The sequence below is a fragment of the Chrysemys picta genome, chromosome 2, assembly GCF_011386835.1.
Source record: "Chrysemys picta bellii isolate R12L10 chromosome 2, ASM1138683v2, whole genome shotgun sequence".
Taxonomy (NCBI): domain Eukaryota; kingdom Metazoa; phylum Chordata; order Testudines; family Emydidae; genus Chrysemys; species Chrysemys picta.
The window spans coordinates 63,872,405-63,898,063 of NC_088792.1; the positions used below are offsets into that span (position 1 = coordinate 63,872,405).

The following is a 25,659-nucleotide window of genomic DNA, read 5'->3' on the forward strand; positions in this document are numbered from 1 at the left end:
AAAATAGGTTGTCCAAATAGGAGTGTAGATACACCAGGGGACTTGGAACTCTTCTACCACAATAATTAGTAGTTTGGTTAATACCATTTACTTTAGGTAACCCAAATGGCTGTTACTTGAGCAGAATCAGCAGAAAGGTTCAGAGGCATGGTGCTATTGCAACAGACAGGTACAGTATCTCTCTCACAGACAAATTCAGGTCAATAAGTGTCCCAGTGAAGTGCTTCAGGGTCTCTGTGTGAAACTTCAACTCTCTCAAATATTTAATGAATTCCAAGAGCTAGCATCTCCCTAACATCGCCACACTTGACAGTTTCTAATGGTGGGGGCATTTTCTGCAGCGTCCAGATCCAAAACAGCAAGAAAGTCTTGATTCATTTTCAGAATGTAAACCTTGAGTTATGTCTAGGACTAACCTGGCATAAGTGGAATTTTTCCCATTCTGTTGTAAAGCACATCAGCCCGACCACTAGACATGCTGACAATTGGGATGCCAGGGAGAGTTGTACATTGGAACTAGAGCTACTGTTTAATAAGACAGACCAGTCTGGTCTGGGCTTATCTCATCCTATTGTTCCAATACTTGCTTGTAAGAGTGGATCCAAAATCATCTTCTGATATCTGCAGCTCCTAAGCAAATAATTTTTCATAGCTTCTCTGACTACGCTGCCTCCTCTCCACTTGCGAAGGATAACATTTAGTAGTGTGGAATTAGTTTGAGGGAGGCTGTGGATGTATCTGTATAAATTGTCATTAGCATCAATTTTAAGGATGAATTTTAAATGCTTTGTCCCTGTTGGTTGCACAAAGCCAGGTCCGCTTTGGCAAAGAATAGATTTAAAAATGTTATTAAGATGATGTTTAAAAAAAATTAATGGTACAGAGTTTAAGCATAGAAGTTTCCGGTTATCAGGGAATAACACACCGATTATGAAGGGGTGCGAAGTTGGGTTTAAGATTGGGTGGCACAGGGAATACATAATCTGCAATATCCCCGATTGGGGGTAAACGGTTGATGGGTCAAAGTTCAGGCATTGAGATATGAGGGTATGAAGTTCATATAATGGCTATGTTCAGGTGTGGGTTATCATGAGTGGATATGAGGAGGAGGATGGATTGACCCTCATTTGGTGAGATTTAATGTTTAGGGAGTTTATGGTTCCAGTTCATATGATCCAACGGAGAAAGTCTCTTGGTCCCTTTCTCGTAGTCGAAGAACGATGTCACGCCAGCTCACACCTCCTGGTACTGTCGGTGGCTGGTGATGCGTTCGATGTAGATGTCCCTGAACCACCGGATGGTGTCTGAGACCATGAGGCTCCACCTGAGCCGTGCATAGCATCGACCTATAGTTGTCCAGAGAGCTGCAGGAACCATCTCGACATTTCTTCCTTCAGTTTTGGTTTATTGTGAAGAAATCCTTTTCCCTGAACATCATGGCTTCTGCTAGATTCCAAATCTACAGCACCCTTGGAAACACACCAGGATTGGCTTTGACTGTTAAAATTTAAGAAAGATCAGCTGATCCACATTTACTTGTCTGAAACATTTTCTTTTTTTTTTGGCTAGGAAGATAAACTTCATAGATGAATAGAAGAAAGAAGTTAACAATTTTTATCCCATTTACCTGCCAAAAATACACCTCTTTTTGCAGATTCCCCCCTCTCCCCCATCTCTCTATGGCGTTTTCCTCTCTTGAATATGATTCCAATAAATTCTATATGGAGCCATCTAATCCCTCTACCCTAGTTTCAGTTTATTTACTCAGCGTATGTAAGTTCCCCCAAATGCTAAGGAGCTACATATCTGACTTTAGTTTCAACAAGTAACTTGTACTATTTTAGAGTTTTTTGTAGGATGAAGAGAAGTCAGTAGAAGCAGATGTTTTAGGAAATCAAGTGCAGTACAGTATTTTTTTAAAAAGTAACTTCTGTCCACATTCTTCTCATTTTAGAGATTATTTACCCGTGCTTGGAGAATACATGATCCTTTAAGTGGTGCCATACGAAAAGTCTAGGATCTCAATCATCCAGCTCCACTATTCCTTTTATTTTTGAATACAATAGACACATTCATAGATTCAGATTTTAAGGCCAGAAGGGACCATCATGACCATCTAGTCTGACCTCAAGCACATTGCAGGCCACATCCACCCACTCCTGTAATAGACCCATAAACTCTGGCTGAGTTACTGAAGTCCTCAATTCATGATTTCAAGACTTAAAGTTATAGAGAATCCACAATTTACACAAGTTTAAACCTGCAAGTGACCCATGCCCATGATGCAGAGGAAAGAAAAACACCTCAGAGTCTTTGCCAATCTGACCCCAAATATGGCGATCAGTTGAACCCTGAGCATGTCCGCAAGACCCACCAGCCAGACACCTGGGAAAGAATTCTCTGTAGTAACTAATAGCCCTCCCAATCTAATGCCCTATCTCTGGCCATGGGGGATTTTTGCTATTAGCTGTCGCTAATGGGCCACATACCATTGTAGATAATCTCATCATACCATCCCCATCATCAGTTTATCAATCTCAGTCTTGAAGCCAGTTAGGTTTTTTGCCCCCATTGCACTCCCCCTGGAAGGCTGTTCCAGGACTTCACTCTTCTGATAGTTAGAAACCTTCACCTAATTGCGAGCCTACACTTGTTAATGGCCACTTTATAGCCATTTGTTCCTGTGTCAACATTGGCACTTACCTGGAAGGGAGAGGAGTTTTTTAAATTAATTTATCCCTCTGATGTATTTATAGAAAGCAATTATATCTCACCTCAGCCTTCACCTGGCTCAGCTAAACCAGTGGTTCTCAACCTGCGACCCAATCAGCACATAGTTATGTCTCATGTGACGTCTTCAGGGCCATGCAGGTATACTCTGCATACGCAGCCCTTAATGGTAAATAGGTTGACAACCACTGAGCTAAACAAACCAAGCTCCGTAAGTCTTCTCTCATAAGGTAGGTTTTTCCATTCCTCTGATCATCCTAGTAACCATTCTCTGCACCTATTCCTGTTTGAATTCATCTTTTCTTAAACATGGGAGACCAGAACTGCACCCACTATTCCAGATGAGGTCTCACCAGTGCCTTGTATAATGGTAATAATACTTCCCTGTTCTACTGGAAATGTGGAGTTCAATCCTTGAAGGGGCCATTTAGGGATCTGGGGCAAAAATCTGTCTGGGGATTGGTCCTGCTTTGAGCAGGGGGTTGGACTAGATGACCTCCTGAGGTCCCACCCTGATATTCTATGATGCAGCCTAGTACTGCATTAGCCTTTTTCATGGTCACATCACATTGGCACCTCAGTCATCCTATGATCAGCCAATACACCCAGGTCTTTCTCCTCCTCTGTTCCTTCCAACTGCTACGTCTCCAGCTTATAGCAAAAAAACCTTTTTGTTAGTCCCTAGGTGCATTACACCTTGCACTTCGCACTATTAAATTTCATCCAATTTTCAAGGTCCTCCAGATCTTCTTGCATGATATTCCCATCCAACTCCATACTGGCTATACTTCCCAACTTTGTGTCATCCGCAAATGTTATTAGTGCACGCCTACCTTTTGTGCCAAAGGTCATGAATGAAAACGTTAAATAAGATTGGTCCCAAGACGAATCCCTGAGGAACTCCAAGAGTAACCTCCTTCCAGCCTCATAATTCACCTTTCAGCATGACCCTTTGTAGTCCCCTTTAACCAGTTCCTTATCCACCTTTCAATTCTCATATTAAGCACCATCTTCTCCAATTTAACTAATAAGCTCTTATGTGCAACTATATCAAATACCTTACTGAAATCCAGGTAGATTAGATCTACCACATTTCCCTTGTCTTAAAAAAAAAATTAGTTATCTTCTCAAAGAAGATCAGGTTGGTCTGGTGCAATCTACCTTTTGTAAAACCACATTGTATTTTATCCTAATTACCATTTACCTGTATGTCCTTAACTACTTTCTCTCTCAAAATTTGTTCCAAGACCTTGCATACAATTCAGTTCAAACTAGCGGGCTTGTAGTTTCCTAGATCATTTCCCCCCCCCTTTCTTAAAAATAGGTATGATATTGTCACTTACCCACAGCAAACCTCTGGCAACACTTCAAGAGTAAGGGTGACAGGTCTTGGACTTGAAAGGCAATGAAGCAATGCATTCATGACTAAGAGAAGCAAAACTAATACAACTCTGGGTGGACAGGTGTCTCTACCACTCGTGTTTCAGTTTCACTTCTCCCCTTAAAAGTACCCTGCCTGCATAATGTGCAGATGCAACCTATAACAAACAACAAAAGGTGGCTTTGCCTCGTCCATGGAATTTAGAAGATTTCTTGCCCTTGCCACAAAGTCTGTTTGCCTGCCATTAACATTAGCACTCTGGCAACAAATTAAATATCTGTGGCTTTTTGGATGAAAAACTATAAAATTGAACCAAAAGAGATTAATGCGTAGGAGTTAATTCTCTGCTTTAAATCCTGCTATATTACAATTTTCCAGAGACTGCAGAATTAGTTACAACATTCCACACAGGAAGCAGACCGTCCAGTAGGGAATCTAAGGGAGAAAGGGTTCCCCCACATTCAGGAGTTTGTAACCGGCAGTTCTGAACTATCCCTGCTACATGTGCAGAAAAGTAATGTCCAGGAGGGAAGGCACTGGATTTCTACCCAGCTGCTGTGTGTGGACTCTGCTGGGTAGCTCTGTCTTTGGCTAGGCTTACACTGGGGGGAGGGGGGGGGGGGGGAAGAAGAGGGAGAGGGAGAAATCGATTTAAGATACGCAAATTTAGCTACGCAAATAGCGTAGCTGAATTCAACTTATCCAATCCGACTTACCCCGTTGTGAGGGCGGCAGCAAATAGACCGCCGCGGCTCCCGCGTCAACGGCGCTTACTCCTACCTGGGCTGGTGGAGTATGAGCGTCGATTCGGGGATCGATTGTCGCGTCCCAACAAGACGCAATAATTCAGTCCCCGAGAAATCGATTTCTACCCGCCAATCCAGGCAGGTAGTGAAGACAAGCCCTAAGTATCAGCCTAACTAAACTAGTAGATGTCCAATAACATGAAAATCCAAAAAATAAGTGCTGGGAAGGGTCAAGAAGTTCTCTCTTCTCCCTGATCTAGACTGCTGTAAAGGGAAAGATAAAGAGAAATGGATCCCTTATTCTGTCACTCTCTTAGCTTCCTTTTTTTGGGTCCTATTGATAGTTCTCCCAAGTAGCTGTGTGAAATGGACCTAACACTTAACAGTTTCACTACTGCTATCTAAAGAAGCAGAAGTCAAGCTGCCCAAGGACTTGAAATTTCTCTGCTGCTTCCTAGTAAAGCTACTAGCAACAGAGGCACTGACGTTTTCAGGAAGACAACGTAAAAGTTTACATTCGGCTCATGTTTAAAAAAAGTTACCTTGTTTATAACATCCAAGTTTAAAATTTCTGTAGAAATTTTATGGCTTAGATGCTGCATACATTGGAGACCCTCTTGTTTGTCACTAGTGAGCAGGACAGTTCAAAAACAATGAAAAATAACTGTAAAATCTTACATTTTGCCTCCCAGGGCATCTGATACCACCAGAGTTGTGCAGCAGCCTCTCAGCAAGTGATTTTCTCTAAGAGCTCAGTGACAACTCTTATCCTTCACTATTCATTTTAATGCCTCCAAATAAAGAGAAGAGGGTTGACACTGTGGCAGGGACTTTAATACTATGCATGATGCTACCATATAATAAAAACAAGAATCTCAAAAAAAAATCTTAAATTCAGTTAATTTCAAACGTTATAATGCAAGTAAAGATATTTATTATCCTAGTCTTCCAAGAGTAAACCATCAACTGAGACAACTGAAAGCTCAGCCACAAGTCATTCTCCTTCCTTGATTCCAGAGTGAGCTGAGATTTGTACAACGCCTAGCACAACAGTGCCCAATCTGTTGAGGTCTGAAGATGCTACCATAATATAAATGTTGTTTAATGCTAACACTCATACATTCAGGTTAAACAGTCGCATATTTTGGTTGAGATGTCTAATCTGATCTATGACCAACATGGTATAGTGAGGAGGCAAAACTAGGATCTGGCCTGCCAGGACCTGATTTTGGGCAGATTGTGGCCTCAAACCTGTAAATCCATTGTATTCAGACAAAAGGCAATAAAGTTCATTTAAGCCATTTTCAAGTGTTTGTCTAAACGCACAAATTCATATAGGTTTCTTCCAAGTCTCCCTAGCACAAAACAGATTACCAAGCTCCTCGTGAAACAGTGACCTGCATTTAAAAAAATAAGATTGTAAGCTCTTTGGGGCACCTATTTGGTACGAGAAGGGGAATGCGAGAGGACACCTAGTACAATGGGCCCTTGACAGTGGCCTGTAGGTACCACCACAATACAAATTACCAACAAACTACAAGGCATCAGTGTATAACGTGTTCACTGACCATTCAATACAGTGATACATTGGTCTGGTTTCTCTTATATAAAATGCAGCCCTATTTTTAAAATCCCTCAGAGTTCCTTCCTTTCAAGGGAACTGAAAGAGGACTTTAATGCAGAAAACAACAATATAGGGTAACCTCTTTAAAACAACAGTATTAGAAACAGACTAATTCACACACGAATATTAGTTTCTTACCTCGTAACCTGGTTTCTCCAAGTCCCTCTATGCCAGTGCAAGCAGTTGATTGAGTTCTCTCACCAGCATATGGAGACAGGAAAAAGCAAAGATTTTGTACATTGACACCTTCTCTCTACGAGGACTGACTGGTTAGAGACTTTGCCAGCAATACAATGTAATGTTTTCAAAACAATACACAAAGAATTAAAACAGCCCCAACTCTACCAATGCAACAAAAGAACCATAAAATAAATGGATTAGCACAGAATGACTATAAGAAAACTAATAGGTAAAATTGTTCCATCATCCGTTATGCCAGCCCACAGAGTGGGCACTTGAATAGCAATGCCCATCTTCAGCAGAAACACTGGGTACTTTGGGGCATGGGGCAGTTGCCAGCTGCAGCATACAGAGCTACAGAGAAAGGTCATGCAAAGAGGTTGTTCTTATAAAGAGACAGGCAGGGATCCCTGCTCAAGGGTTTAAAGTTTTCCTATTCTCCCCACCAAGCAAGTGGCCACAAGAAAGGCAGTTTTAAGGATGACAAATCCAAGACCCTTCCAACAGAGTTCAAAGGGAGCTCTTGCAAGGGCTTTTAGCACCAGGATGTGGTAACTACACAGATGAGAGAAGCTCTCCCACTGATGTAGGAGCATCTTCACTAACTGTAGTGCTGTACATGTGTCTAATGAATTTAAACCTTGCCTTTTTAACATCTAATTCACACACAGAGACCCTGAAGTTCCTCATGTCTAGCTGACTATGTGTGTGGAAGCAGAAGCATTTAGGAGAAAGATACTGCAGAGGTAATTCTAGGACACTTCTCTTATACCTTCCTATACCATTAATAGTGAACATGCTCCTCTTCAGCACTTGCTAGAAGCTTTTTTATGTGACTGAACTCACCCCACCTTTGTGCTAAGCAGGTACTTCGCAGAACGCCTACTGAGAGGTGGTCCCTATGACGAGGAGAGAAGCTCTCCCCTTGACATAGAGCGGTCTACATGGGGGGATATAACTTCATCGCTCAGGTATGTGTATTTTTCACACCTCTGAGCGATGCAGTTATACCAATATAAGTCTGTAGTGTAGACCTGGCCTTAGGAACCTTTTGGAAAGACACAGCCCATACAGAAAGATGCTCACCTTAACTGAAATGCAACCAGAATGTCACCATAAAACAGTTACAACATTTTGGGGGATCAATTATACTAGGAGTTGAGGGAAAGCAGGACAGATATCTACCAGTGAGGTCAGAAATATAAAGGTAATGATATACCTTTTAGTGAGAGAGACTCAGACCAACAGACTGAGGTACACAGAGGCATTTCAAGGAACTGGGCACAGCCAGCACGACAAAAGTTCAGAAATCTGGGAAAAGTTTGCTACTGAAGAATGGCATAACACTGACACTACCATTAAGCCCTTACCGACCAAAAAACAAAACTATTAAAAAAACCTCAGAACATCCACACATAACCAAAGCCAAAAACCCTACCCTCCCAGGCAGAGTTTTTACCCCCAAAATAAGTAGCATTGCCAAAGAATCCACAAAATCCACTAGAGAATTTGCTATTGTATTGTCTTTACATGGAAGGCATTCAGTCACCATGATGATGGGGGCAGTATAAAACGCTAAGATATACAGATGGCTACTGTCCAACTTGGGGAAAACACAGGAGTGACCTGTAATTAAGGTGACCAGATGTCCCGATTTTATAGGAACAGTCCCGATTTTTGAGTCTTTTTCTTATATAAGCTCCTATTACCCCGCACCCCCGTCCTGATTTTTCACACTTGCTGTCTGGTCACCCTACCTATAATGGATATTCTTATTCACAGATTCCATGGCCAGAAGGGACCATCGTGATCATCTAGCCTGAGCTCCTGCATTAAACACAGGTCATAGAACTTCCCCCAAAGCAATTCCAAGAGCATCTCTTTCACAAAAACATACAAACCTTGATCAGGGGCACTGCAACAATTTCTGTAGTGGGAGTGCTGAGAGCCATTGAACCAAACTGTAAACCTTGTGTATGACGGAAACTACTTCAAGCCAGGGGGTGCAGCAGCACCCCCAGCACTCCTAGTTCCAGTACCTATGATCTTGATTTTAAAATGGCCAGTAATGGAAAATCTACCTCGACCCTTGATAAGTTATTCCAATGGTTAATTACTCTCTCTGTTAAAAATGTACAGCTTATTTCTAGTCTGAATGTGTCCAGCTTCAAGTTCTAGCCAATGGACTATGTTAAACCTTTCTCTGCTAGACTGAATAGCCCATTATTAAGTATCTGTTCCTCACATAGGTACTTATAGCCTGTAACCAAGTCACCCCTTAGCCTTCTCTTTGTTAAAATAAATACATTGAGCTCTTTGAGTCTATCACTATAAGGCAGGTTTTCCAATCCTTAAATCATTCTCCTGGTTCGTCTCTGAACCCTCTCCAATTTTTCAACACTTCTTAAATTGTTGACACCAGAGACAGACAGTATTCCAGCAGCAGCCAAACCAGTGCCAAATACAGAGATAATATAACCTCTCTATTCCTACTTAAGATTCCCCCATTTATCCACCCATCAATCACATCAACCTTTCTAGCCACAGCCTCACACTACAGCTCAGGTTCAGTTGATATCCATTGCGACCCCGAAATCTTCTTAAGAGAGAATCCCTCATCTTGTTCCTAGACATTTACATTTAGCTATATTAAAATGCATACTATTTGATTGCACCCAGTCTCTTAAGAGGTCCAGATTGTTCTGAATCAGTGGCCTGTCCTCCTCATTATTTACCACTCTCCCAGTTTTTGAGCCATCTGCAAACTTTATCAGTGATAATTTTATGTTTTTTAATCAAAATGTTGTGCAGTATCTTATTTTGCAACTGCCAGATTTGACAGTGAAAACCAGAAGGAGGGGATAGGTGAACAGGGCTGTGCATCCGAAGAAGTGGGCTGTAGTCCACGAAAGCTTATGCTCTAATAAATTTGTTAGTCTCTAAGGTGCCACAAGTACTCCTGTTCTTTTTTAGGGCTGTGTTCATAGCACACAAACCCCTAAATGAGGAGCCTGAACTTGAGAGAGCCCGGTCTCAATTCTTCTAATTGAGACCAGGGCAAAACCTAGTCTATATTTTGCAGATGAAGTAGTTGCAGACAGAAAGACAACTGAACAGGTTTGGCCAACCTGCTTCATCAGACGAATGACGTTGTAAGAACTTAATTCTCTACCCACTCGGATCTCCATCTGCCAGCATGACGACTTACCATCAGCTAGGCTAGACTAGAGGGACACTTGAAAAATACACTTACTATAGTTTCCCACTGTATGTGTGTGGGAAACAAAAAGATTTCTCTTCATAACAACCCATCCTGCTCCTACCTACTGTAAAAATCACAATAGTTTATTTGTGGCATCATACGCAATTGCTATGGAAATGACTGGTGACGGAGTGGATGATTTAATTGTACTGTATGAGCAAACCAGTTTCTATTTGTAGAGTTACCATTATGTTACCACTCGTGGAAAGGAAAAAAATTTTTTTTGAAAGACAAAAGGCCTAGTATTAAAGTTTTGCTGTTGAAAGGTTTTTTGCCGAGTATTTAAATCCAAACTTCCATAAGATTACTGAGTTCATATACCAGAAAATTCTGAAACGGACAAACCTTCTGTCAAAGAGACTGACTGAATCAGGAAGTCAGCATTCACCCAAGAATCTATTTCAAAAAAATGTATGTTAACTCAGAGTAGAAATGAAGACAGTTATCTGAATTGCTTAGAAGGCTCTATTGTTCACACTTTCAAAGGATTCCATGCCCTCTCTCCCCTCTCCCCCAAGAACAGAATGGGGCATGTGTGAAGCCAGTGGAGGGAAGGGCAAAGGCATGAAGTCTTGTGGAGGAGAAAAGAAACAGAAATATACAGCTTTAGATATGGATGTCTTAATTTTAAAATGTGAAATCCTACCTCCCATTGCAAGTGAGGCGGGATATTTCTGATCTGAAGTTTCCGACTCCTGCAGATGAATTAAAGAAAATAGTTAAAAACAGAAAAAGCATCATTAATAGCAAAGAGTGTACATTTAAGCATATTTTCTAATAAACTAGGCAGAAGCAGATCCACAGTACACAAAGGCAAAACAATGAAGTGCAAAGGGAGGAAGTCAGATCAAAACCAATGCAAGTCCAAATCCATCAAACTGTTACAGTAATATTTGTTTTACATGTGGCAGCTGTGATGTTTCATAAAAGCATGTAGCTTGAAAACTATTTTCATTAAACCTTTTCAAGCACGACACGAGTATCTAGCTTTTTGTATACAAAAGCATAAACAAAACACTAGTTTTTCACCCCGCACTGTTTTTGAGAAAAAATGTTGTTATACCAGGAGATTTCCAAGAGGAAACTTCAAATATTTACTGCATTCTACAGCCCCTGAAAAAAGAAAAACAAAAACAAAACCCCTGGATAAATAGGTTTGGTTTGAGATTAAAGGGCTTGCCTAACTGATCACAGTAACACCTGAATTCCTGACATTTTTTGCCTCCAAAGTAGAATCACTATATTTTCACGTCAAATTTATATTCGCTTTCAGTCACTTATTTAGTCAACAAAATATTTATTTTGAAGTACTACAGCAAAGCCCAGTAATGTTCTGACTAGATTCTCGGCCAAATCCTTTGTCTCCTCCCTTCCCCCAAAGCAAGAGAACAAATAAATGCCAGAGATGCCACATAGCCCCTGGGATTCTCAAGAATGTGTAGATTAACACAGCTCTAGCTGTACTCAGGTAGCGTGTGCACGCATGTGGCCAGTTAAGCTATTCTTGTAAGAAATCATGAAAATTGATAACATTATACCATAAAAAGAATCACTAAAAGCCCTTTGGAGGGATATGGGGTGCAACTAAGTCTTAGTTGGCTAAGAATAGCTGAAGAAACACTTTTGCCTCAGAATACATAACAACTGGCTCAAACACATACTATTTTGCTTTCCAATGTTTTAAAAGTTTATAAAGTGGTCTGTATCAAAGTTTTGTGATGTTGCAAAAAAGTAACAATTTTTAAAAATAAAACAAACAAGTACAGGCAAGTAGTGTCTTATGACGAAGTAGATTATGCTCACTTCTAAGGATATTCTTGCCCAACAATGGCATGGAAGCGTTCTTTTTCTCTATGCAAATTTCTTCTAGAATTGACACCTCTCACCCTCACTTACTCACCTATTCCAGAATACTCTGTTCAAAAGGCCCCTTGTATTAAACCAAACTCCAGTTGTATCCTTAACATTTTTGGTGCGTGAAGGTTCCCCTCAGAAGGTAATTACCAAGCCCAGTATTCTAGCCATACTGTGTAAATAGCCCACTTCCATATCATCTATTTTTGATGGGCAATTAAATTGACTAAAATAGCTATCTTCTCAAAAAAGTTAACTCTGAAGATGAACGGATACCAACTGCAATGTAACTGTAGAAGTATTTTATATAAATCTACTTTCTTAAATAGGTAAAACACATATTTGGCCACCTTATGGTGGAGTTCACAATCAAGTGGACAGAATAAAAGTGGTCTCCAGTATAAATAATTAATAAACTAGACCTCTGAATTTTGGTTTCCAAGATTTATAGAACAAAGTCTGCTGGCAAAAGTCTGGAGCTACTTCAGCCTAAGGAGCAATGTGAAAAATATGAATACACCTCTACCTCGATATAACGCTGTCCTCGGGAGCCAAAAAATCTTACCGCGTTATAGGTGAAACCGCGTTATATCGAACTTGCTTTGATCCACCGGAGTGTGCAGCCCTGCCCCCCCGGAGCACTGCTTTACCATGTTATATCAGAATTCGTGTTATATCAGGTCACGTTATATCAGGGTAGAGGTGTATTTGGAGAAATCTTTGCAATCTCATGCAACTTTATTGTTAAAGGCTTTTCATAATAAGATTAAAAAGTCTACATTTGTGATCCACTGTCCTGCATTATCAAAATATTCTTACTCATCAACACAACAGTAAAACTGAATGGATGAATGTATATTTTATAGTCAAGTCTGTAATCACAGTTTAAAGTATTAGAACATTCCAAGGCAAAGTACCAGTCATCTAAATGCTGTTCAATGTGCTTCAAAAGTGAGGTATGTTATTATAGTCTTGCTCATTTGTAGATTCCAATTAAAATTCACTAGAGAGCTCTGAGTGTCATTACTTGCTATAGAAGGATCCAAGATATACCACATGACAGCAGATCTAACTGAAAGAGCTCAACACCTGATACAGAACTAGGCAATAGTTATTCTGAATGTATATCAGCTGGTGAATTTTATGTACATAGTTCCCTCCTTCCATTTCATCTAGCACAAAAATCCTGTGTTTCTTCAATTTTACCTCAAAACACAAGACAGACATAAAATCTAGTTTTATGCCCTTTTACCAGGTCTCAATTTTTTTATCTACTAAAACACAAAAAAGTTGATGAAAGTTAACTTGGCCAGTCAGTTTATTTGCACACAGAGAAGCATTTGTGGGGGAGCACCATATTCCTAAATGACCAGATCCCCTATCATTTGTGGAGATGGGGGAAATCTAGGGGGATGGAAAGCTTTCTGAAAGCTAGCCTCAAAAAGGTGCATCTTTCACATTATGCACTTCCAAATTTATGGCAATAGTAAGACACTTAATACCCTGTGAAAGTGAAAGGTCACATTTTTTAAATGAACACTTCACATTGTTGCTTATAAGTTTAAAGTAAGGTCAGTACAATCAGCTGTACCATTCAGCAGCCATGCTCCAAACATAATAGCCCTAACTTCAACTCTGTTGACTGCCAGCAAGACTTTTACATCATCTAGTTGTTCTTATGCAGATCATAAAAATATAAGTAGAAAGGTTGGGGGACAGGGGGTGGAATCCTTTCACATTACTGTTGTACTGCAGTCAATGCAGTTAGAACACACACACGCACAAAGTTCAGTCCACACCCAGAGTCGTAATGCAACTAATGTGACAGGAGAGACCACAGACACTTTCTAGAAAGTGAGTGCAAAAAATATTTCTTCAAAGTAAAAAGGTTTAAGGCTTTTCACCCAAAAGCAATGGGGGGGGGGGGCGGGGGAGAAGACGCTACATCATGCCATATAGCAGCCTCACCAGGAATCGGGAATGTACACCAATGATAAATGCATGAGGCTCTCAGTCGCTCAAACTTGGACAGGATTGTACCTACCACTGCTGTTGTACACTTTGGCAACATTGTTTAACAGCTTGTCGTGCCAATAAAATATTATTGAATTATGTTCATCTGATCTGTGTACACACTCCCATGCAGGATCACCACACAACTTTACTTCAATAACTTCTGAGAAAGTATCATGAACCAAACCACATGGAAAATCTGTTAATATGGTCCATAGACAAATCCTGGTCACTGATTTCAGTGAGACAGACACCACTATCTAGCTTTCATTAGACCAGGATTTTTCTCCAAGAAAATACACACTTAGGGTGCTTAAGGTATGGAATTCTCATTTTAAAAAGATGCCTCAATCCTGGGGGGATGGAAATCTCAATCTCATTCCAGAGACATTTTTCTATTTCAGTAACCATTAGCTCATGTACATCCCTTCTAAATGATGCTGCTCTCTTTGGCAAGGTATAGCATGCTACGTTTTAATACTATAATGTGATTGTGCTCCTGGGTCATGCTCAATCACTTTTGTTATATTAATATTTATTAATGAATTAATTTATAAAAATTAAGCCAACTGCAGTCACCCAAGATTTAAAGAAATGACCGATTCATTCTTAACTTGATGAAGGTTTTACTTATTGAATGAAATTTTTGGCGATAACCTGATACCTAAGAGTGTGTGGGCATCTTAATAGAGCTTTATAATAAATCTAATCATTGTGACCAATTTCTCTGGTTCACTTGAGTTATACAGTTAGTTACTTATTAAAATCAGACATATGCGTCTGATCTTAATAATGTGGTGTTCAGATACTTTTCAAAAGTTAGATGTATGTAAATTATGTTATTTCTCTCTCTCAAAATACACACAACAATCCTCTACCAGAGAGAATGAAATATACATTTTTTTAGTTCCTGTATTAGACTTCCTCTGAAACTGCAACTGAAGAAAAGAACTGGATAAACTCTAATACTATTATTTCAATTACACTTTTGGTGCAGTGTTGGAAACTGGATCCAAATACAAGTCTCAACAGTGACTTGAAGAAATGCATGAACAGATTTATACCGTGCCCACATCAGTTTTATATGCTTACAGATTTCACTGTGCTCACTGGCAGAGAAAAGTGCAGTTCTTTATTAAGTAACTGTACAATGGTATATTTAAAGTAGTGTAACACAGATTACTCAATGAGCCCACGAAACCTTATGCCCAAATAAATTTGTTAGTCTCTAAGGTGCCACAAGGACTCCTCGTTGTTTCAACTAATAAAGCAATTTTTATATATCTTAGAAAGAACTTCTGAACGAGGATACATTCAAAACATGTTTAAGGACCCACAATGCCTGTGGCCAAGGAGAACCCTAAAGGTTTAGAACAGCGCTAAGCAGAGATTGTAAATGAAAGGAAATACTGAAATGATTTGCTCCTCTCACCTCCCAAGAACTTCTTTTGGGGTAAAGATGCTCAAACACTCGCCATGCACATATCTCTGGCTTAAATACATTTCAGCATTCTCATTCTTGTATGATGAACAGGGTGATATCTGGCCAAGGCAAATTCATAGATGTTTGGGTTTTTTCAGGGGAGGGGAGATTACGATGTTGCTGTGCAAATGTGTTTACAAGGAATACCAAAAACATCTCCAACTTTTGCTAAGAGTTCCTAATCTTTATATCCAGCATTTTACAGCAACTGATTTTGCTTCTATATTGCCATTGTGCGCAAAGCCTTTTACAAACAACTCCCATAAAAATAATAATAATAATAATAAAAAAACCACCAAATAATCGTATTTTAAAACTTAAAGTTGAGATTTGTTACAAATAGTATATGGTCTAATAAAGGACTGGAGTATCTAAAAAGCTGTCCAGATATTCAAACTGGATTAGCAAGACACAGTGAGTGTAAAGCTAAAGATTCTTGTACCAATACAGCAAATTCCTGTTAATGAATCAGACTTCAAATGATTTTTCTGGTTGCCGGAAAAATAAACATGACATTTATATTTTTAATTATTTATTACACCTACTGTTTAACCATAAAACAAAAAATTAATTAAAATGGTTATTAATGCCACTCTGTAGGTTTTTGTTTTTTAAAGCTACTCTATTTATCTAGACAGTGCCTAATGCTCTTCCCACAACAGTTTCAGACACCGTGACAACGGAGTTACTTCTGATTCAAACCAGTGAGAGGGAGAATCAGGCCCACATTCTACAGTTACACAAATTAATTATTCACAAGAACTCACAATATTCTCTGTGTAGCAAATATAAAGCAGTCACACCAAGAACCAAAGTAACATCACAGTAGGGGATTTTTTAAGCTAGCAATGGAATAGCTTTTCCTGTAATTAATATTACAGTGAATTTGCTTGCCAGTTAAGTCAGGTAAGTGATTTTGAAAGACTGGGAAGATACAGTAGTTAAAATTTAATTCCTCTTTTTAAAAATGCATAAGAAATTAAGCAAAACACAAAATCCTTTGAATGAAGATATTGAATAAATGCTCCGTATTTTAAGTCACCTACAAGTTACAAATAAAATTGTGGCCCCACCAGTTCATTTGCTCCTAATGAGCAATTCTGATAAATGTTTTAAAAACCAAGTTTTGTTTTAATTCCCTTTGCTAAAAGGAGAATTTACACTGCATAGCTTTTAAAAACACACACACACACAAGATTGTTACCCTGGAAACTATGTTTAGAACTGACAAATGGCTAGTGAAGTTTTACATTATTTCTATAAAAAGCTAAGCAATTTCTAATGTGTATTTCTACACAACACAATAAGGGGAATTATTGCTATATTTTACCTAATTTGGGCCATAAGCTCATAAAACCAAACAAAATGCTTGCCAGCAGAAGGAATATTGGGGAACAGGCTTCAAATACTTAAGTTGTCAACATTATAATATAGTTAATATTTAAGATTAATTTTTTTCTGAAACAATGAAATATTTTCCCCCTCAAAATACCAGATGAGCAAGTTTAATGAAATTGTTCAACAAGAAGAGATAGTTGCTAACTACAAGTAGATTCTCAAATGCTAAAACACAGATACACCATAGCATCTTTATTTTAATGGAGAGGGGCATCCTTGAACTGCAAATCCTACTGCCGCAATTCAGATTAAAAACACTGTTATTCACACAAATGGAGGCCTAGGTAACAAGTTATGTGTTACACAGCTGCCGCACTTCCCCTCCCCCAGTTTAAGAACACCATGCGTCACTACATGCAGAACAGGAAAGGTTTTAAAGTTTCAACAAAGATAGATCTCTCAAAACTCAAAGCACGCTAGATTTAAATTTGAGGATCTGATTCTAATCTCAGACATGATGCATGTCTCATTTTCCTTTCGCACATACAAACCCAACCACAGAAGCAGCTTTGGAGAGTTGCATACATCTATATGCAACATTCAAGACGAAAATGTGGCCCTTATCTTGTTGCACAAAGGAACATCCCGCTCTCCCTTACAAAAATGTCAAGGTATGATCAATTGTTTCCCCCACACCCCAGATGTACACAATACCTGTGTGTGCTTGGATCTCTCTACCGGAGATTTTTAAGAGTAACACTGAAGTACACATATGGCCAATGTTTTATATCTCTCCATTCTTATGTCACAAACCACCAGCCATGCTACTTGACACCAGTGCAGCAATTTAGTTTCAGTCTAGGCTTATATTCTAAAAGAGAAATCTTTTGGTGTGTGAAAGGCCAAGCCTCTCTCTACCCTTTTGTTTTGCAGACTAGATTTTTGAGGGTGGGAGTTGCTTTGGAATGCATGAAACCTAAAGGCTATTATCTATCAGCATGTCCAAATTAGTTCACACTGCATAGTCAAATCATAGGCCTGTAGTCCTTACATTTATAAAAATAAATTAGGTAATAGGCTTTTAGCTAAGGCCACTTCAAGACATAACTTTGACTATTTTTCACACTTCTAATTAGACTAATCGTATATTCATTATTTGTAAATTCCCAAGTGTGGACCATAAAGAGATTTAATATGGAAAATAATTAAAAGACACTGCAACTATTACCATATTTCAATTTAAATTCTCAGTTATTTAAAGAAAAATACTTCCATTTTCCAGGAATTTTACCATAATGAAATGCTGTTTTAAGAGTTTTACCTTGTTTAAAAATTGATACACCATGCTGTGGTGAGTTCTATCATACATCAGTAAGAACATGGTCTTTAATTTTGCAGCCACTGAGTTTTCAATGGATCTGTGGATGCTACTCCACAGTCCCCTTTATTCCCCCCCACCTCGCTCCTTTAGAGAAACTTCACGTTTATTGAAAGCTAGATTCTGCCTGCCCCACCCTCCTCTCAGATGAAGGATCTGTATTCTTCAAACAACTGTACCTTTAACTAAACTCATTTTGTTGACTGAATGCTTTAAAATTATACAGGTTTTGCCACTTCTCCCACTCCCCACCAACTGGTATCTGGATCATTGTAAGTTGTCCACCTAAAGACTACATGAAGAACCAAACACAATGCCTTTTGCCAGCAGAAAAACACTTGCAAATATGCAAAAGGATTGTTTATGAATCATCTTAGCTGCATAGCCTTCTAATCCATTAGTAATAGCACACAATGCTAACTTTGTCCTCACCCACAACTATTTCACATTTGGGGACAATATATACCTTCAAGTCAGCGGCACTGCTATGGGTACCCGCATGGCCCCACAATATGCCAACATTTTTATGGCTGACTTAGAACAACGCTTCCTTAGCTCTCGTCCCCTAACGCCCCTACTCTACTTGCGCTACATTGATGACATCTTCATCATCTGGACCCATGGAAAAGAAGCCCTTGAGGAATTTCACCATGATTTCAATAATTTCCATCCCACCATCAACCTCAGCCTAGATCAATCCACACAAGCGGTCCATTTCCTGGACACTACTGTGCTAATAAGCGATGGTCACATAAATACCACCCTATACCGGAAACCTACTGACCGCTACACTTACCTACATGCCTCCAGCTTCCATCCAGGACACACCACACGATCCATTGTCTACAGCCAAGCTCTAAGATATAACCGCATTTGCTCCAATCCCTCGGATAGAGACAAGCACCTACAAGATCTCTATCAAGCATTCTTAAAACTACAATACCCACCTGCTGAAGTGAAAAAACAGATTGACAGAGCCAGACGAGTACCCAGAAGTCACCTCCTACAAGACAGGCCCAACAAAGAAAATAACAGAACACCACTAGCTGTCACCTTCAGCCCCCAACTAAAACCTCTCCAGCGCATCATCAGAGATCTACAACCTATCCTGAAAGATGATCCTTTACTCTCACAGATCTTGGGAGACAGACCTGTCCTCGCTTACAGACAACCCCCCAACCTAAAGCAAATACTCACCAGCAACCACACATCACTGAACAAAACCACTAACCCAGGAACCTATCCTTGTAACAAACCCCGATGTCAACTCTGTCCACATATCTATTCCAGTGACATCATCATAGGACCTAATCACATCAGCCATACCATCAGGGGCTCGTTCACCTGCACATCTACCAATGTGATATATGCCATCATGTGCCAGCAATGCCCCTCTGCCATGTACATTGGCCAAACCGGACAGTCTCTACGCAAAAGAATTAATGGACACAAATCTGACATCAGGAATCAAAATACTCAAAAACCAGTGGGAGAACACTTTAACCTGTCTGGTCATTCAGTGACAGACCTGCGGGTGGCTATATTACAACAGAAAAACTTCAAAAACAGACTCCAACGAGAAACTGCTGAGCTAGAATTGATATGCAAACTAGACACAATCAACTCCGGTTTAAATAAGGACTGGGAATGGTTGGGCCATTACAAACATTGAAATCTATCTCCCCTTGTAAGTATTCTCACACTTGTTATCTAACTGTCTGTCTGTGCTGGGCTAGCTTGATTATCACTTCAAAAGTTTTTTTTCTCTTAATTAATTGGCCTCTCAGAGGTGGTAAGACAACTCCCACCTGTTTATGCTCTCTGTATGTGTGTATATATATCTCCTCAATATATGTTCCATTCTATATGCATCCGAAGAAGTGGGCTATAGTCCACGAAAGCTTATGCTCTAATAAATTTGTTAGTCTCTAAGGTGCCACAAGTCCTCCTGTTCTTCTTAATGCTAACTTTCTTTCCCACCCCCCAACTTTTTTTTTTTTTTTTTAAACACCAACATAATTAAAGGCTCTTCTACCTCCTCAAATATTTTAGTGGTGCCTACTAGTGCAGCTGGTGTTGAAGCCATCAGCATTTCCATTACAAACCCAGTTTTCACAGATTTGTATCAGCCATAAGAAGTGGCTCCAAGCTGAAACTTGCATACAAAGTCTCTGCTGCAAACTGTAGCTGGTTTGGAGGGACTGTGTTTAAGGAAAGGAGACATTTACAATCTTCACTAGCAAGTTCTGCTATTTTTACACTTCAAGAGGGAAAAAAAGTCATCTAAGCATATATTAAAGCCATTTTTAGGCAAATATAGGCACTAATGCCTGTAATTAAAAAAGTCAACAAGTTACTTCACTTCAAAGAGCAGCTGCTGAACAGAAACAATCAAAACATCTATTTCACAGATATTCTCAGAGAAGTTATTGCCTGTGTGCCCATCAGCTAGAAGCTTGATGTAAATATGTATGGATCTATCTCATTGACCACGGTTATAAAGTCTGGGGGAGAAGGGGATTTTTGGTGAGATGAGATGATGTGGGGTTAATCCAGGAAGGACGAGTCACTAAACGTCCTGAAGACTAAATTTAAATAATCAATGAGTGCAATAATGTTTATAGTTAAACCTACTATTCTAAGTATTACCAATCCCAATATGTTCAAAAATCTTGAGATTGGCTTAAAAACAATACATTTGCCTTCTGGTTTCCTAGCCTTTAATGTCACATTTTCAAGGTTCTCTCCACAATTATAAGGGCTAGAAACTTTTCACAATGGAATCTTAGATTCTCACATAATCACATGATGCCAGAATCCAGAGCTTTGAGAAAAATAGATATTGTGATACTTGGTCACAGTACATTCTGCTCTTCAGGCTCAACAGCATCAAGTTAGCAATGAAGGTTACCCTAGTCTCTCTCCTTTGCTATTACAAATTTGATTCTTTGAGTGTTTGGAGAGTTGTTTGTTTTAATACACCAGTGATACTCAGACTGAAGCTCGGGAGCCGCAAGCAGCTTTTCAATGCGCTTCTGTGGCTCTTTGCAGCACGTGATATTAAAACACTGATTTAAATTATTAACCAATCAGGATGCTTTTACTATGTTAATAACCAACTGTAGTTGATAAAATAATACTTGGTCATTTTGATGCGATAATTATTTATATACATTATAGACATACGCACTAAGTAATTCATATCATACTGTTTAAATATGAATATATAGTACTATAGTAAATGAAAATTAATTCACACTACTGTGGCTCTTTTGGGTAATGCTGATCACTAATTTGGCTAATGAACCACTGAGGTCTGAGCATCACTGTTATACACAAACCTGTTTTCCTTTTACAGAAAAAAAATGGTTTTCTCTCTCGTGTTGCTATATGAGAGACCCTGACAAAGATGGGAAATGAAGCCCCTGATCCTGGAACAAGCTCCATAATGGAAGATCACCAGACTTTACTTGACTACACAGGGAATGAAACTAAGTGCTGGAAAATGCACAGACTAAACTTAAAACAAATCTTAGGTGGTGTAACAAGAGTGGGCGAACATTCAGAAAAGTGTAATTTTCAGTTGAAATTCACGTTTGTGAGACTAGAGAGTTCACAATGACATTTTGGAAGATCTGTAATTAACATTAGGTTTACCTCTGATAAAGGTGAAAAGTTGTAATTTGATTAGGCAGCTCCAGATTCAGATTATTTTCTTTGACTAGATGGCAAAAATCTTAATACTTTTAATGCTCAGAAGTATTGTTTTTTTAAACACAGAAGTATTAGCCACAAAGAAAAACTAAAAGCAGAATTTATAAGAGCACTCAGTTCTTCAAACGCAGTGTTTAAGGTATTGTCATATGATTAGTGACTATGTTTTAAGTTCTATCTAGCTTTTAACCACCTGTGGTAACTGGAAGTTTTAGCCAACAGGGACACACTGTGGAAGTATAGTTGTATGGATATACAAACACACATTGTTTGCGTTTCTTAATTTTTATATAAAACCTACCTATTTAACTGCAAGAGTAACTTTTTACTAAGTTCTGCTAGCTGTGCCTTTAAAAAATACTGTATTAGGTCAATGATTTAATGGTTAAACAAGATAAGCTTAAAGTTTTATAAAGCTCCGTATGGACAGAGGTCACAATTTAATATTTCTATACAATATTTTCTTTCTAAAAAAAGGGATTAATTATTACCAAATATAACAAAGCCGGTTAAATATCCTCCTTCCTTTCCACCCTATACTCTCCAACCTTCCAAGAAGAAAGAATAAGTAAGGAATGAGGATGGTTACTGGTGGAGCTTCTAGAACTCTGAACAGGAATAAGTTTAACAGAATTTATACTTCATCTATACCGCAACAGCAGAGATTGCCTGGTAAATTTACCAGGCAGATTTCCATTAACAGGTTTTTAATTTTTTTAAACAAGTTTGACCAGAGATTTATTTGCACTCACTCAAACTAGTAGAACCATATGAATTCACACCACGAACTATTGTAAATTATTTGCTACTTCACAAAATTCAGTAAGCAAACAAAATTAAAACAAGCCAATGCATCATAAATGGTTCATATATTTTGGCAAGTTTAGTTAGTATTAGTTGATGATAATGCTTTAGTAATTGTTCTGTAGCAAATTATTACCGAAATACTAAAATCTAAATAGCTGTAAGAGAAAACAGTATCAGCTTATTGCTCCCTTTTAGGAGCCCAATTCAATTGTACCACCAAACTGAAATCTATTTTTTTAAAATCACTGCATGTCTCTTCCCTAACCCCAAATGCAGAATACTCTCAAAAGCAGAGTAGAACAAACCAACAAAAGTAATAATTCTCTAGACTAAATTTTATATAGTAAATAGTTAAGAATTACTTGTCAAAAACAACATAGCTTAGAAGTTTTCAGAATCACATTATGATTTTTAACCTTAAGTTTTCTCTATAGTTAGAAACCTCAAGTGGACTGTGTGAATTATGGGAAAAACAGATTAGCAACAGTCTCCTGGAATTTATTCCACATCTGTAATCTCTCTATTCTTTTAAGTCTACCATTTGAAAAAATTGCCTCTTCTTTCCCTACAAAAAGGGACAAAAGAACAAGAGCTTTCAGATTGTAAATAAATTCCCTATTACCTCAATAATAGAAAATGCACCCTCATGTTCAGCAAGATGACCAATATCTAACAATTTAATAGGTCTAGGTATCTGGAATGTGTACAAAATCTCTATGCAATAAGGCCTGGCCCTCAGACAAGATTTTGTATCAATCTAACTATTTGGATTAGTTTCAGAGTAGCAGCTGTGTTAGTCTGTATCCGCAAAAAGAACAGGAGTACTTGTGGCACCTTAGAGACTAACAAATTTATTAGAGCATAAGCTTTCGCGGGCTACAGCCCACTCCTTTTATTTGGATTAGGAGCCCCTGGGGGCATGAATCAGCGTTCACGTCACACTCCTGGTCAGTATCCGGCCCAGGCAGGGAAAGCTAATACTCCAACCAGCTGACCAAATTTGGTGATGAATCCTGGTCATGTGACACCTGAGGCATGTTGCGCATATTCTAAGAAGAAGCCCCCACCACCACACACTTCCCCAAAATAGCTATACCAGTACAATTCCCAGTGTGGATGCAATTATACCAGTATAGACTATTCCCCCTTCCTGTATGGGAATAAGGTTTAACCAGTCTAAACACAGTTACACTTTGTGCCTACACTGGGGCGAAACGGGTGTGTCTGACTGCTCTAACTATACTGTAATAGTTAAATAATACAATTTGTGTTTAGATCATGTCCCCCCGTCCCAGTGTATTTCTTTAAGGTAGCTTACTTCAGTATTCATATAAAACTATTTTTAGTCATAGTATTTTTCAGATAAGGCATTCAATAAAAGTTATCATAATTTAGTGTTTTACTTTTATGCTGTATTTGCGTAAGCTTTGTTTAGCCCACTGATTTAAACAATACTGTAACTCACAGAAATTTTAAAGATGTTAATTGAACATTTGCATCAGGCCTTAAAAAAAGTGTCACTAGCAGATTTTATTCAATTCCATTGACAAATTCAGCTGTTCACAAAAATATTACTCTGCAATACTTCAGTCATACTTAGTTTTACATTACATTTTAAGCTATCCCTCAGAAGCAGTTTATATTAAAGTAAGGTTACATGTATACAAAATATGTAAGTTTCCCTTTTACACAATAGTTGTGAATTCTATTGAACAAAATAAAGATTTTCATCCATTGGATTCACAACAGTAGGAAAAATTACCATGGAGTTTATCAGACACATAGATTAAATGATAATTTAGCTCCCACCACCAACTTTCAAACAACTTATTTCCTTTCCTATTTTCCTGAAAATAAATATATTTTGAAGACAAAAGACATTATAATAACAAATATTGACCTTTTTTTTAAGCCACATACTGCATTGGTAAAAATGTAAGTGGTTTCCATGTTACAGTACAGTGTAAACCTAGAACGTGAGCTACTGTATAATCAGAGAACTACGTCAAAAGTTACAGTATGTTTCTACTATTTTGTCCACTATGCTATTCAAAGTCATGATATCTTTATATCTGTGTGTCCCCAAAGATAATCATAAAAGGAACACTGAAATTGATCTTAGCTTCATCAATTACATTTTTGACTTGCTACATATTTTCAATTACAGTGAACATTGTAAAATTAAATTGGTTTTATTTATTTTACCTTATTTGAGACTCACCAGAGTATAGCACAGCCAAATATATTATCCTGGTACCTGTTAACTTAGTAATATAGTTAAGAGTTTAAGGTTGTTTGTATTTATTGACTTGTAGGTCTACTAAATGCGCCTCATTTTATTTGCTGGATACTTAAAGACCTGAGTAAGATCAATGTACTGATTGCAATGACTATTTGCCCACATTTAAGAAAACTAACCAATTTAAAAAAAAAAAACTGAAAAATGAGTCTGTTTATAGCTATGGAACTATATTACCACACAGAGAAGATATCATTTCTCTTCAACAATTACACTACAGTTTTATCACATTATAATTTTAGTAGTTCCATTATGAACGAAGAGGTGTTATTTGCCATAGCAATGTGATAAACTTTCTGTACCACTAGGTATAACCCCACCCATCTCCCTTGAGACAGAAACTTGGACTTGATCAATAATGTAAACAGAAAACATTTAAAATCTTGAAAAATCAGCTATTCATCCTAAAATGAACAGGTTAGGACCCAAAATCAAGCCCCATTAAACCATGAAACGGCAATAGAGCACTAAAATACAGGATTACCCGAGATCATCATGAGGAAAGCTATCTTGGAATCTAACAAACGTTCAAAACCCAAGCATAAGATTATCACTATTTACTAGAGTTACTGTCCAATTTCTACATTAGTTTGCATAACAAAAAGACTGCAAAGATTTAGTTTATTTCAGAACAGTGAATGCCTACTCCTCCAAGTACTCAACAAGACAATATAAATCAAATTAGTAGCAATAAGTAGAACTATAGTTATGAACCTCAAGACAGAGAAACTCCAAAATAAGTGGTTTAATAGAGAACACAGTTCTCAAACATATGCATGTTATCTATAGAGCAAAAGTAAAGTTCATAGAACTGTATGTTAAAGATGGAAGAAATAGGGTCAGATCTTCT

At 38.4% G+C, this 25,659-nt stretch overlaps 1 protein-coding gene across 4 annotated transcripts in view; it reads right to left on the reverse strand.

The window, feature by feature from the left end:
• The window catches only part of IGF2BP3 (insulin like growth factor 2 mRNA binding protein 3), a 183,032-nt gene that overhangs the window by 139,490 nt on the left and 17,883 nt on the right, over nt 1–25,659 (reverse strand). For 3 of the 4 annotated variants that reach the window (XM_024106730.3, XM_008170031.4, XM_005290853.5), the window contains exon 4: nt 10,570–10,618. In XM_024106730.3, coding sequence (XP_023962498.1) covers nt 10,570–10,618 — 49 coding nt within the window. Of the gene's footprint in view, nt 1–6,619; nt 6,711–10,569; nt 10,619–25,659 lie in introns of those variants that run through there. The other variant, XM_042861350.2, reaches the window with a different exon arrangement.